The sequence below is a fragment of the Glycine soja genome, chromosome 16 (genome assembly GCF_004193775.1).
Source record: "Glycine soja cultivar W05 chromosome 16, ASM419377v2, whole genome shotgun sequence".
In the NCBI taxonomy this organism is placed as follows: domain Eukaryota; kingdom Viridiplantae; phylum Streptophyta; class Magnoliopsida; order Fabales; family Fabaceae; genus Glycine; species Glycine soja.
The window spans coordinates 31,518,754-31,534,079 of NC_041017.1; the positions used below are offsets into that span (position 1 = coordinate 31,518,754).

General features: G+C 30.0%; 1 protein-coding gene and 1 pseudogene across 4 annotated transcripts; both read left to right on the forward strand.

Moving 5' to 3' along the window:
* Positions 1–393: 393 nt before the first annotated feature.
* LOC114389963 lies at positions 394–1,229 on the forward strand (annotated as a pseudogene).
* Positions 1,230–9,886: 8,657 nt separating this feature from the next.
* Positions 9,887–13,052, forward strand: LOC114389362 (myb-related protein 2-like). Of its 4 annotated transcripts, none has more exons than XM_028350018.1 (7): positions 9,887–10,314; positions 10,479–10,689; positions 10,772–10,848; positions 11,281–11,341; positions 11,455–11,539; positions 11,652–11,721; positions 12,051–13,052. In XM_028350018.1, the coding sequence occupies exons 2-7, from the start codon at positions 10,482–10,484 to the stop codon at positions 12,801–12,803; spliced, it is 1,254 nt and encodes a 417-aa protein (XP_028205819.1). In that variant the 5' UTR covers positions 9,887–10,314; positions 10,479–10,481; the 3' UTR covers positions 12,804–13,052. The 4 variants fall into 4 exon arrangements, with proteins under 4 accessions (XP_028205819.1, XP_028205821.1, XP_028205820.1 ...); XM_028350020.1 differs by having other exon boundaries at positions 12,054–13,052; XM_028350019.1 differs by having other exon boundaries at positions 9,890–10,314; positions 11,284–11,341.
* The last annotated feature ends 2,274 nt before the right edge of the window (positions 13,053–15,326 follow it).

The following is a 15,326-nucleotide window of genomic DNA, read 5'->3' on the forward strand; positions in this document are numbered from 1 at the left end:
CTTGCACTGAAACGGTTGCAACGGAAATGGATGATGGATAAAAGGCAATAACAGAATGATATGTAGTAGTAACAGAATGATACGTGATTGGATATTCTCCCGCTGTTATGGGACACGTAAATGTAATGGATGGACTTCTCAATTGTCTTCTTGGGTCTATTATGGTACATGTTACAGCTGGTGTTGCTATCACAAGACTAATCCTGTTCTTAAAATATATTACAGGCATATATGTGATGTTCATCGAGGGCTAACACTTATGTTAAAAAGGGTCTAAAAAAATGTGATTAATAATTAGTTAATGTTCATTGAGGAGAAGACCTGGGTTTAGTCCTTTAAGATTGCATAGAATAGAATCATTATTAACAAGCAGAGTTGTGTGCTAGAGTCATATCATACACTCTTGTAGTCTTGTTCCATCACTTGGCCTGCAAAATCAAAGAACTCACTTTTACCCATAACTCATTCCACCAACATGCTACTCTCCAAGCCAATATTCTTCAGCTACAAGCCTTTCACATGTCCAAAAATCAATGGCACAGTGCATTTTGTTGGACATATAACCAATCTTCAAACAAGTTATAAGACCACTATAGCTCTTATTTTCATAACCAATGGCTCCAATGCTCCTGTCACCACAAACTTTGCACCCTGCAATGCAATAACATTCACTACCCCATCACCCGAGGATAATGCAAACAATGGAAACAATGCTAACAACCCCACCAAGAATGAGGTTCCTGATGAAACTTCTAAGGGGAAGAGCTTCTGGGGTGCTGTTGGTTTGATCATTGGTATTGTTGTGGGTCCTGGAATGCTGGCTTTGCCATCTTTGACTATTAAATTTGGTCCATTTCCTTCAACAATCATAATACTTGCCTCATGGCTCTATTTCATTTCCTCAATCATTATTGTTGCTGAACTTCGCTTTGATTCAATGGGAGAACATGGGGTTGAAGAGGTGAGCTTCACAAGCCTTGCAACAAAGACATTGGGAAGTGGTTTTGGTGCATTTGTTGCTTTGGTTTACTCAACTTTGTCTTTTTCCTTGCTTGTTGGTGGCCTGTGTTGCTGGTATTGGATCCATTTTCTCTCCATGGTTTCAAGGAGTGAATGTTTTGCTTGTCCATTTCTTGTTTCCTCTTCTTGTTGGAACATTAATTTCCTTTTTTCCATTTAGAATCATTGATGTCGTTAACCGGCTTTTGTGCTTGCTTATGCTTTTATGAAGAGCAACAAATGTAATAAGATGCTGCATTTGATGAATGAAATGGAAGTGTGTAAAGCATAATGAACTTGCATAAAGTCATTAGATTAATTTGTCACAATATTTGTAAATTAAATTAGTCATTTAAAAAATGTAGAAACCAAATTATCAGTGAATGCATAGTTTAAGTACTAAATAGACTATTTATCTTTTAACTAAACAAAAATTAATTTCTGCTAAGGATATTTTTTATCAAATAAAATTTCAAAAAATAGCTTCCAGTGCATAAATAATAAAAGAGGGTACAAGTAGCAGGGCCCAAAGAAATCAGCAAAACAATTATCAGCCTTACCAAATTTAATCATAGATTTTGAGCTATAAAATGAAAGAACAAAACTAAAGAGGATACTTTCACTACTCTCTCCAACAAAAAATATCAAAGGCTTTGGCACTTGAAAGCCGGTTCACATTCTCTCCTATTAATCATTCATAATAAACACAACTATATATATATATATATATATATATATATATATATATTACCTAAACCATTTTTAATTTATGAAGACCAAATAGAAAAATTCTTCCTTAAAAAAAAAAGAAAATTTTTAAAAGACTAAAAACTAAATTCAACAATAAGTTTAAGAATAAAATATATATGTGTGACCTTTATATAATTATTATGACTTTATGGCTCTTTAATTGCTACATGTACTTTTCATATTCCAAAAATTCTACCTGAAAACAATGAAACAACGAAGATGTGAGATACGCAAGTACCGAATTTAATTTGTCAAGAAGAATATCACTTGCATTGCCACCATTGAGTTTTGTGTATGGCATTCCTTCATTTTGACCCTTGCAAGAATCTTTTGTAGCCTATATGTGTGAACTCATTTTTGTTGAAGTTGGGAGCATGGTATCGGTGCTTAATTCATCTCACTTCTATATTTGTGGAATCATATTCTCGTTGTTGACGTGGCATATTCTCTAATTAGGGTTCTATAAGCGACTATAACCAACCTAAAATTGATCTCTTGTTAGAGAACTATCCCTTTCAAATCCATAACATTAAATGCTCCTCATCTTTCCCGAGATATTAGAATCATGGAATAGGACATATTTTCCAGAGAACATATTGCAGAGAGTGGCTTATTTATTTTAATTATGGGTTAATGGAATTTTTAATCCACAATTTTTTTTATCTAAAACACAAGCGTCTTTCACTAGAGGTAATTATGTTCAAATCGGATAAGATTATTATCCATGACAAAAAAAGTCTACAAAAATTGAGCTGTTTTTTTATTCTAGTCCCCAACTTCTAAAACCATAAATTTTGAATTATTAATTTTTTAAATGCCCAAACTTTAGTTCTTAAAATCATAATATTTTGTTCTGAAAAAAAAACCATAATATTTTGTTTCCTATAGTGTCATATTTGAAGAATAGAAGGACAAAACTTAATTATGGTTTCAAAAGATAGAGACTAAAACTAGTTACTATTTTTTTTAGAAGCTAAAAACATCACTAATCCTTTAATTAGAAATGATAAGATGTATGAATTGCATGAAGACTGACGCGGGACGATGAAATTGTATTAAAAATGAATTTTAATTTTAAAAGTCAGAAAAAATATAAGATGAAATTTGACAGAAAACAAAACTCGGTCTTGTACGGTTTTGACGAAAAGCAATTAACATCAAATGACATTTTTTTTCTGGATAAAATCATTCTTGAGGGAAGGGTAGTGAAACGGAATACCTTTTTTCTTTAAACTGAAAGTATTTTTATATATTTATTTGCATAAGTTATGAGACTAATTCTTGCCTTTTTGCAAAAATATATTTTACGGCAATTAAACTCAAATTTTCCTTTGCAAATCCAATATATGATACCAATTGAACGATGTTATACAATAGCAAAGGATCCAAATTCAAAATTCAAGCTTCTCGTGAAATGATTATGCTTTGATGATATTTGTCATCGTGCGTGGATGTTGAAAATGAAGCATCAATGTATCTATCTATAATAAGTAAAGAATAAGAGTTGGGTGGGAATTGGGTATCCATTATTTGTGGCTTATATAAGAGAATAATTAAGTTCCTTGACTTGAGAATGTACCTGTAGGCTTTTAATTTATTTGATTTCTTGAGTTGAGATTTTCTTCCGATGCTATGGAACGTACGTACAATAAAGCGCTTAAACAGTGATCATTGTTGACATTTTGATAAGAATAACAAATCACTCAAGTAATAAAATGATGAGTAAAGTCGTCTTTATAATAACTTGTGCAGTGATTGAATAATTCCAAATAATTAAGAACACTATGAAGTTTAAGGTATTAAGAATTAAAAAAAGTGTGGAAATTAAATAGATTAAGGTAGGAAAAAGTGATCGTGAAAATTTGTTGAATGTTTGGTAAACACAAAAATTTAAGTTGTTACAATCAAACGAAGTTGTTATGATTTAATTTCATTAGATTAGTCAAACATACCTTGTCGATTATTTTTATTTAATTAAGTATAATATCATCAACCAACAAATTATTCTATCCCTATACATAAATATTATTGGTTATTTTCAATTCACATTCAATTGAATTTCCCAATACAAATGAACAATTGGCACAATGTAATTTTGGTGATCAAACTAAAAGACAAACAATAGGTATATAATAATAATAATAATAATAATAATAATACTTTATTGAATTAGAAAAATGTAGCAATTACATGAACTAAGTATATTTACAACAAACCCCAATCAATATTGATTTAGCTACTCAGCCATGGATGAAGAAATTAATGAAGAGCCGTTGCGCGAAGAGTCCTTGAACATAATATAGAAGCCACCACACCCTTATTATCTCTCTAAAGTTTTCTATTAGTAAATCTCAAATTCATCCTCTCTTTGACTTTTAGTCTCTTAAATCAAAAAGCAATAGAGGTTTCCTGATGGTCCACTTAAGCAAGTCATGCATAACTTGCTTAAACAAATGCAACATAAAATTTCTCCTCCGTAAGTAACTCGTTTAGCAGTTAAACATGACTTGCTTAAGTGAGTTCTCTTAAGTGAGGTCAATAACTTCTAGAGTCTTCATCCTTTTAGTACCCTGGTGCAGTGCTTTAATATATCTCTCCAAGAAGATCCTTCACACAATTCCTTCAAAAACAACACAAAAACAATGATCAAATGGGAAAAACACACAAACTAAACTCTTAACTAGAAAATGCTTCCATTGAAGAAAAAAAAAAGTAAATTAAGTGCAAACCTCAAAAGCACAAGAGATATTAAATAATTACACCAAAAACACTACGGAAATGCAAGTGTCTATGACAATTATCAATTATACTTGTTATCATTATTTGGTGGTGGTGATTGCAATGGTAGAAGTGGTGGTAGCAATGGTGGATTAAGTGGTAACATTGTTGGATGAAGTGGTAGGAATAGAGGTGGTGGTGAGAACAACAAAGATAATAATAATGACAATAACGATAATAGTAACAATGACAATAATAATGACGATATAGATGAAAGTGATGACAACAATGACAATAACAATAATAATAGAAGTGGTGATGAGAGTGACAATATATTGTGACGGTGATGAATGAGTGACAAGAGAAAAAAATTATTTATTAGATGAAAAGTAAAAATAAAATTTTTTATGTTTCAAATATTTTGTATGCACAAATTTTTGAAAACCAAATAACATATATGAGTTATGAAATGTTTTGGAGAGAAAGTTATATATAGCTTAAATATCCCTATGGTCCCAATAAAATATTATGTTTTTTTAGTCCTTTAAAGTTTTTTTTTGGTTCGTAAAAGATTTTTTTTTGTTTTAGTCCATGCTATCAATTGATAATAATATTAATTGATGACATAATACCAACTTATTTGTTACACCTTTAAAGAATTTGAAAGGATAGTCATGTGAATTTTTTTTGTAAACTATCTGATGCCATTAATTATTTTGAACATATGAAAATTTAAAAACACATTAGTTTACACATAGTTACCCTATACTAATTGACAACATAATAAATTAATGTATTATCAACATCATTATTATATTATTGTTTAACATTGTTATTAAACAACAAAAACTAAAAAAAAAAACTTTAAAAGACTTAAATCAAAACAAAATTTTTAAACGACTAAATTAAAAATTTCTTATTTTATAGGTACAAACACATATTTAATCCATTAGATATTTACACGAACTGACCAAAATTATCACTATCAGAAGTTCTCGTGCTGCGCCCCCTCTTTTTATACCACTTGACATTGACACCAATTTTGCTTAATTATTTTTGCAGCTCTTTTTATCTACATGCCGGCAAATTATTCAGGAATTATGCTTTAGCACTTATCAAATCTTTTGGAAATTCTTCCTAACGACAATATCAATTAAATCTGAATTGATCTTCTATATATAGATTATTGTTTCCTTTAAAACATCATTGGAATTGAAATGATTAATTTATAGCAATGAATCTTATTTATAGCATCATTGGAGATAATTTATTTTAGGCTACGTCCAGGTAGGAGAAGCTTTTGAAACGAACTTGATTAAGATATCTCTTTACTAACACTTCATTACAAACATGGTGTGGTACGGTAACATTTCGTAGTATATAAGATTCATTGGACATTTTTGGGTCTTATATCCTGTTTTGAAAAACTTTTTAATTTTTAAAAATCGAAAATAAAAAAAAAACTTGTTTTATAGGTGTAGTTTTTGTATAATAAAAAAAACTCAAAAGTAGTATCTCATTTATAGGTTTTAAACCTAGAAAAGCAAAACATTTTTTAAGTTATTTTGATTTTTATTTTCCATTTCCTGTTAATCGTAATTTTCCTTACACTTGCACTCCCACCTTTACTTCTACTTTCTGAAAATCCATTTTTGAAAATTATTATACAAGATAATTTTTAAAAAGGCTTAATTGCATTTTTCTGTTAACTTTTTACTTTTTTATGAATTTTATCCCAACAAATTAATTTAGCGTATTTTATCTCTTACTCTTTAAAGAACTTGCAAATTTTACCTTTTGTGTTTAGTTCACGTGGCATTCTAACATAAGTGTAAAAGTTGGAAATAAATTTGTCAAAAAAATAAAAAAGTTGAAAATAAAATTTACCAAAAACTGAAAAAGTTGGGGTAAAAAATATAATTATTTTAGTATGTCATGTAAGCTTGCCAAAAAAAAGTTGAGAGTAAATAATACAATTAAATCTTTTATCTAAAAACTAAAACACGGTCAACACACCTTTATTTTTTTGTATTTTTTGGAACTTGTTTTTTGGACTAAAATATAGCTGTGGTCTCTTACTTATATTAAAGGGTTTAACATATTTTAAGTTTTTATAAATATTAAAAAAATTTGTTTTTAGTCCTTTTATTTTAAATTATTGATTTTTAGTCCCTCATTTTATAAAATGTTTCACAAATAAATCTAGTTACTGTCACTATCAACTAGAGTTAATGATGATTTAATTTTTGTGGTAAAAACAACTACAAAATATGAATTATAAATTATAAAATAAAATTACAAAATGTAACAGTTTTTTATATCCTCGTTGCCTTTGATGCCTTTGTGAATGAAGGTAGAATGTGGGGTGGTTGAAAATCATCACATTTTGTGATTTACATGCAACTTTTTACAACAAAAAATTAAACCATTATTAAAGTTAGTTGACTTATTCAATAACTGAGTTCAATTGCGACACTTTTTATAAAATAAAAGGCTAAATATTAAAGATTAAAAATAGAGATTTTTCAATATTTATAGGGATTATAAATATTTTTAATCTTATATTAAAATTTGCTTTGATCCTTTACTTTTTAAAAGATTTATTTTGATTTCTTTATCTCTCAAATTTAGGTTGATGTTTTTTTCCTTTTGAAATAATGACTTTTTTGGTCCAATTTTAATTTTTTTATTCAAGACGTAAAATTTATTCTACTAGATTTATTTATAGAAAAATTATGAAGTCTCAACTAATGTTTGAACTAAAAAATGTCAGATGGTATAAAATCGCGTTAAAATTGAATCTCATGAGCAACTAAAAAAGAATCTGTTATTAATTTTTTAAAATTTTCAACTATTCTAGTTGTTTATTCTTTATGTTATTTTTCATTTGGTTTATGGTACTTTTTGTTCAAACTTTTCATGTTAGTGAATCATTGAGACATATTTTGTCTTCAATGAGTAAAATATATGATTAAAATTGTGTTGAAAAATCGAAAATGATAATTATTTTGTAAGTGCAATATTAAATTAAATTTAAAAGGCCAAGGACCAAAATATATCTTTCAAGACCAAAACGAATTTTAATAAATAGGTAAGGAATAAAATTAATTTTGTTCCTTTTTTTTTATCTCTCGACTATATCAAGTTTCGTGTGTCTTGATTCTTATACATTCTTTTGTTGAAAAAATCATTTAATAAGATAAATTGTTCATGCTAAATTCATCCTAATAGCCTATAAATTTCAATAATGCAAGTTTCGTCTTGGGTTTCACTTTAATTGTACATTCAATTCCATATGTTTTGTGCACCGCTTGAAAGTTTAAGGATAATTATTGAGTTAATTAGTATGTTTTTGTTCTTCAACTTTGGAAATCTGTCTTTTTTTAGTCTTTGAAATTAAAATTTATATTTTTAAATCTTCAAATTAAGGTTTTTTAGATCTTTCTTGCGGTAAAAAATCACTATAAATTATGCATTTAAACTGATAAAAATCAGTTGAGAGAGACTAAAAAATCAGTTTGTAAATTTAAGAGATAAAAAATATAAATTTTAATTTGAAAATTAAAAAAAAACAAATTTAAAGCACTAAAAACATAATTAAACCACCTAATTATTCATGTAGTTTGAGACTTTGAAATGAAAATCACTTTCCACTTGTACGATTCAATAACAATGAGAAGACAACTTAATTAAGTGGAGAACAACTCAACCACTCCATTCTCAGGCTCAGCCACTACAATACCATGAAAGTGAGTTGAAACTTCTAAGTGATTTTCCACTATTTCATGCAACAATAAATGGAAGTCATATTTCTTCAATCCAGTCCAGTTTCCCCCCTCTCTATTTTCTAGCTAATCAGAGAGGTATATATAGTCTAAGAGGATTTCTCATTTTTTACATCAGTTTTTTGTTATCTATTATAATTTTTTTTTCATTTCTCTCTTCCAATCAAATGATTTAACATACTACAAAAGGTGTAACAACTATAAAGAAAAAGTGATGTAAAAACTAAACTAAGTACAGATATCGTGGATGAGTTTATGAGTCCAATAGAGTGCAAATTAAGGCCATATTAAACACAATGAGGTGTGTGCATGGATTCATAAGAGAATCTGCAACTCCAACCACTCAAGGACAAGTGTTCCACTCCACTGTCTACAAATGTTAAAAATCAAATGCAAGTATAAAAGAACCAAAGTACACTCACTAGTCACTAGTTTTTTGTCTTGTCATATGGTCCCAGCAACTTAGGATTCGTCAAGGCAAAGCCGGCAGCATGAATACTTCTACATCCTTTTTTAAAAAAAAAATTATTCTCTATTGGTCACATAAGCACCACAACTTACCAGACAAGACAAAACAGAATGTGTTCTTATTCTATTCCTCTCTTTAAAATAATAAAAATAAAAATCAAAGGACTTGAAGAAGAGCATCTTTCCATTATTATTCTTTTTCTTGAATGTATCTGCACCATATCTATTTCTAGGATTTCTAAATTACAAGATTATTGTTTTCTACAATTTTCAACTATAACTAATTTTACATTAATAACATAATTTTGGTTGCTCAAGGTGTTTGTGTTAAACCAAGTTAGTACTTCTGTCAGTTTAACACACTAATTTAGTTAATTTAATGGCCCATGACAATCTGTTAGAGTGTGTTTGGTTTAGAGGAGAAAAATAGAAAAGATAAAGATATAAGAAATTTTTTTGAATTAAAATAGAATATGAAAGGTATGGGTCCTAAAAAAATACATTTCTCTCCAATCTAATTTCTCTCCTTCATTCCAAACATACCATCAGAAATACTAAATTAGATAATTTTTTATCATGCATTAAAAATTAATATTGTTAGGGAAAAAAAATTAATAGAAGGACCATTTTGGTCTAACAAAAACACTAAAAAAAATTAAACTAAAGAGATAAAATTGAAACAAAAAATTCAATGAGGACCAAAATTATAGTTTAGTCAAATAAAATTCTATTCATTAAAAAACATAACATTCTCTCTATTAGTGGTAGTTAGCATCTTTTTATTTTTATTTTTTATTGACGTATTGCTTTATATTTAAGAACGTACTGGTAATTTGATTTCCTCTGCTATAGTCTCCAGTGTAGATTGCATTCAGCCAATCCTCATTGGCATTATTGATGGTATTACTAGGTAAAATCATCTACCTTTAAATTGTCTCAATTATCTACGCTAGTGGCAAGGACTAAGGAGTTCCAAGCCAAGAATATTTCTTGAAAAACATAGGGGGAGAAGTGTGGTTTCTGATGCTTTCAAGGAAAAAGGAAAAGTTGATTCTATAATTCAAGTCACAAAATTCTTCTCTAAACTTTTGGAATAAGATTCCTGCATTTGCCAGTGGGACAAAAACAAATGCAGGTGTACACTGATATAAATTGATGGGTCAATTTTGATACCAAATGCAACGTGTGAGGTGAGGTGTCCCAGAAAGTATAATGCACACAATTCCAATGGACAAGTGCTTTCTCTAAATCAAAAGTGGAGGTGAAGAGAGCCCACAATGAAGAAAGTAGGAAGAATGCCATCTCTTTTTAAGTAGCTATGAAATATATTGGATCAAGTTCAGTTTTGAGTTGCTTCTGTCCAAGATTCTATGCTTCACAAGGCCACTTTCCTAAGGGCATTTTCTTTATAAGGACATCTTTGAGTACAACCAAGGCTTGTGAAAATCTTGTCAAGGAGAAAAAAGACATGCAAGAGCAGTTGTAGAAACTTTCATGTATTTTAGTTGAAACACCAAAGAAGTGCTCTTCAAGAATACAGGACAATCAAATTTCACTTTAGCTGTTTGTATCCAGAAGGAGTAATACTCAACAGGTAAAAATGATTTTGAATAATATCTTGAGGGTGATCCTCGGCACAACAGTAAGGTTGTTGCCTTGTCAAGGTCATAAAGTTTGAGCCTTGTGCACTAGATTGCCCTTTTAATATTATCTTGTGCATCTATATAGAGTAATGATATCATTTCGTTTCCTTGAAAGATAATGTACTATCAGCAGCAGCAACAAGCTAAGAACATGCATGCTTTAAGGATGCACAGCCCCACTGAGAGGCATATGATGTTGCAAGGAGGCAATGGAGCTGGTGATCCAGGACTTGTTCTCTCAACTGATGCTAAGCCTAGACTAAAATGGACACCAGATCTTCATGAAAGGTTCATCGAAGCAGTCAATCAACTCGGAGGAGCAGACAGTGAGTCTATGCAAATAATAAACAGATCATGAATCAGAAAATGACAATTTTGAAGCTAATTTTGATTGCTCTTGCTATGCAGAAGCTACACCAAAAACAGTACTGAAACTAATGGGGATTCCTGGACTTACTCTCTACCACTTAAAGAGTCATCTACAGGTAGCATATCATTTCAACTACCAGTATAATTAAGATAAGGTTTATTTAATTTTGGCTACATTATTTATTTAAATTGCCAGTATAATTGTGATAATGTTATGTAAAGACTGCAATTCAATTAGTGAAAGAGAACACCTAGACACATGATGGTACTAGTTATATGTAAATAGTTGGTTTGGCTTTTTAATGTTCCTTTCAACATGAAAACAACATCAATCTTTGAAACTTGACCTAAAAATCTATTAATTCTATAGTAGAACTTGCTCGCTGTTCTGTTTTAACTGGTATGAAAAGTAAATTTCAATGACACCAAAACCTCATTCTAGTCACTGGCCTTCATGGGGAAAGACTGTTGAAATGATTTGTATTAATTATCTTTATTGTGCATATATGCTTTTATGTGTTTAGTTATTAATTACTTTTTCTTGATAGCAGAAGTACAGGATCAGTAAAAATATGCATGGACAAACCAATACTAGCAACAATAAAATTGGTGAGGGAACATCTTGCTTATGTGCTTTACATGAATATCATAAGCAGATTATGAACTACAAAGAACCTATCTTTTACCAAGCATGCAATTTGAAAATGAATTTATCTTACCAGCATCAACCATGGAAGCAGCAACCGGAATTTCAGAAGCAAGTGGAGTTCAAATGAAACATTTAAGCATAGGCCTCCAGACAAACAAGTAAGAACAACTTCCAGTTGCCTTCAATTTATTCTGTCATCAAGTTTTTATTGTTCAAAAAGAATTCTTTGTAATGGGAGGCAACACTAACAAGAATTAACCCTCAATCCAGAAATTCAGAAATAAATGATGCATTACAGATGCAAATTGAAGTACAAAGAAGACTACATGAGCAGCTTGAGGTATAGAACATCTTTAACTTTTTAACTTAATTTTTTATGCAAAAGTAAAATCATAAATTATTCTAACTTACATAATGAAGATGAGAATTCATGAATGTACCACACTTATCCATTATTATATCATTGTATTTAGAATGATAACATTAATTTCATCCGAATAACTGTTTAGCTCATCAACAGTTTCATACATAAAACTCAAATATTTTCACAATTGTGTTCAGCATCCAAGTTGTAGAACATTGATTTAAAAAAGTTCTTTTCAGTATACATTAAGGTTTGTAAGTTGTTATAATTGCTTCTGTTCTGATTCTTTTTCTTCACTCTTTAAGCAGGTACAGAGACACTTACAGCTAAGGATAGAGGCACAAGGGAAGTACCTTCAGGCAGTGTTGGAAAAAGCACAAGAGACACTAGGAAGACAAAATTTAGGCGCTGAGGGAGTTGAAGCAGCCAAAGTTCAACTATCTGAACTGGCATCCAGAGTATCCCCTCAAAGCCTTGACTCTAAATTTTCAGAACTGAAAGAATTGCAGGTTTTGTGGCCTCAACAAACACAAGAAGGCCAAGCCACTGATTGTTCAATGGGAAGTTTCTTAAACTATAGTGAGGAATCTCAAAGAGACAGAGAAACACATAGCATGAACCTGAATTTGAGAGCCTGTAATGGCCCTCCATTTTCAGTTTCAAAAGGGTGTGCAGAAGAGTCTATGCATTTAAAGCCTGATTACAGATTGTGTGATGAAGTAAAGGAGAATATGATGTTTCTTTCCTCATCAAGTAATAGTAAAGTAGTGAAGGGTGATTTTTTATCAGAGAGGCCATCAAGCCTCTTGTCCATGAATGTAGGAGTTCAAGAAGAAGAAAATTTTGGTAGAACAACGGTTCCAAAGGAAGAAGGTTGGAAGAGAAGAGAGAGCACTGAAACTGGAAGAGTGCCAGTTAAATTGAACTACGAGAAGATTTCTCAAGATTATAGACTTGCAAACTTTGATGTGAAACTGGACCTGAATTCCCATGATGATAATGATGCTTCTTCCCACTGCCAACAGTTTGATTTGAACGGTTTCAGCTGGAATTGCTAGGACTTACCACAGTATGTAACATTTGGACATGAAAGGCTAAGAAGGTTTCATCTTTAGTTCCTACTCCATATGAGTTTTCATTTTTGGTGAGTAACTTGCATCAAGTTTTTGGCATAAGCCAATTACAACCCATTGAAAATAACTGAGATGAACAGAATAATTCGCTCCATCCAATATAGACTTGCATGTAGAATTACTATGTACACTACATCAAACAAAAGTGAGTAGAGTATACACTATGACCCTTTACATGTGTGATGTTAATTCAAGAGTTCAAAGGTTATTTTCAAACTGATTATATTAAAAAATGAAGCAGTAAAAGCCCATTTCTTTTGTGGCAAAGTGGCATCCAAATTATCAGAAACAGTGATTCTAAATAAATTCTCCAACGAAGGAGAGAAAAAAGGAAGTAAAACATTGAATAAGCTATGGCTTGCGCCAACCGCTTTACTTTAGTAACTTATAACTCATTTGGCAATCATCTATCATTCTAAATTGTGAGTACGGTAGCTGCTAACTTGCTATAATTCCAAGAATTGCCGGCTATTGTGATGCGTATAGCATGAAATTGTTTTATGTTTGCACATAGAAAATATCGTTATCACTCTTAATTTATCTCAACGGATAATTAAAATTTATCTCAAGGAGTTATAACTTCTTCAGCAATGATTCCTTTATTCAAATTCATAAACAATGTCACAAGGTTATCAAACCCGATAGATCCCCGAGAATTTCATAAACTTGACTTGTGAACTAAACGAGTCTATTTCATATAAAAATAATAATAAAATATTTATAAATAACATATCAATTAAACATTTCAACGATATAATAAAAATAAATAATAAATCACAAATTTCACAATACTTAAATAACTAAGTCTAGTAATACATCATTACTAAATGATAACTTATAGATGTTATAGTAGTGGTAGATCATTCACATGGAGGGTTTGATGTTATTAGAGAATAAGAGTTTAATGTTATTAAATGTGAGAATTTATGTATTTGAGAATAACAACTTAAACGAAGGTATGTTGTATATTAAACAGACAAACAACAACCTAAAATGACTTATATTTTAGTCTAATTTTTTTAACTTATTGAACTCGAAAAAGTCTATAAGTTTATTTAGAATTTATAGAGTCTACTAAAAAAAATTTACTCAAGAATCAACTCACAGAATATAAGTATACTCGTAAACGCGTAAGAATTAATGAATGACTTACCTAAAAGGTGATAAAAATACAATACATTATATAGGAAGTAAATTAATAAGGGTAGATTCATTGTTTTGCTCATCATGAAGTCATTGATATCTAAGAAAATTCGTAAATTTGAACCGATTTTCCAGGAAAAATGGTGTATAAAAGTACATGTGCTTACCTATAGGGAAGAGATTCTCATACGCTCTGACTTTTGATTTTTTATGATGCTTCTCTTTTAGGAGGAAAAGAGTGGAGAATAAAGGTTGAAGAAAAAAATAACCTTTAAAGAGTATAAAATTACGAATAATAGCCTATAGGTATATTTATTGTTCAGTGCATTGTAAAAAAAAATTAATGGACTATTCAGGTGAATACCAATTTGCCAATAAACTATTCATTTACAAAGGTTATAACTACTAGAAAAGAAAAAAGAGGATGGAAAAAATCATAAAACAAAAAAATATTTGTAGCGCAGAATCTTTTGCTGATAAACAAGCCTACAAGTAAAAAGTGGAAAACTGAACAAAACAAGGGAAGTATTGTGTCATGTGATCAAAAGATAACATCACCATGTGCTACATATGCAAAGCGACATGTTATTAGTTTCATGTCGTCGGTGTTATGTCAACAGAAGTTTTACAAGATTTGTCTTCTATAATTAGTGAATAAGTTATTGAAATAAATTAAAAATAAGTTTAAATAATTGTGAAAATTTTAATTTAATTAAAATACATGATTGACTGTTTGCTTAAATTTATGTGGATTACATGCGGTAGTCATAACTAGATATCCTTGTGAAACGACATTGCCCGAATGGCATTGATCACATGTCTATTTTACAAAAGGGAATTTAATGATGATTTATCGCTTAAATCCTCCCGAACTGTAGATGGCATGAACATAATTAGATATGTATAATTTACATGGAGGAACTAGGTATCGCAACAAAGTCCGTACTCATCGGTATGTGTCAACATGTCTTGATTTTGACCAAGAATATTTAAGTTGATCGGATATAAGTTTGAATTCGAAGATTATTTGACTTTTTCAATTGGGATCGGAGTCGAAAATGAGGATGTCACTACCTGCCCTACATGTCCCCATATCCTTCTCTAATGATGAAATTATTAAAATTTTGTTTATTACTTGTTAATTTTATCTTAGAATTTTTATATAATTTAATATTCTTTTCTTGACGATCTTTATAGACAAATGCATTATAATGAAATTATTGATAGATAAGTAGTTAAAAATAAATGTGTAACAATCAATTTATTTTTTCAAAAATCAAATTTTTAACATTTTTTAAAAAAGAT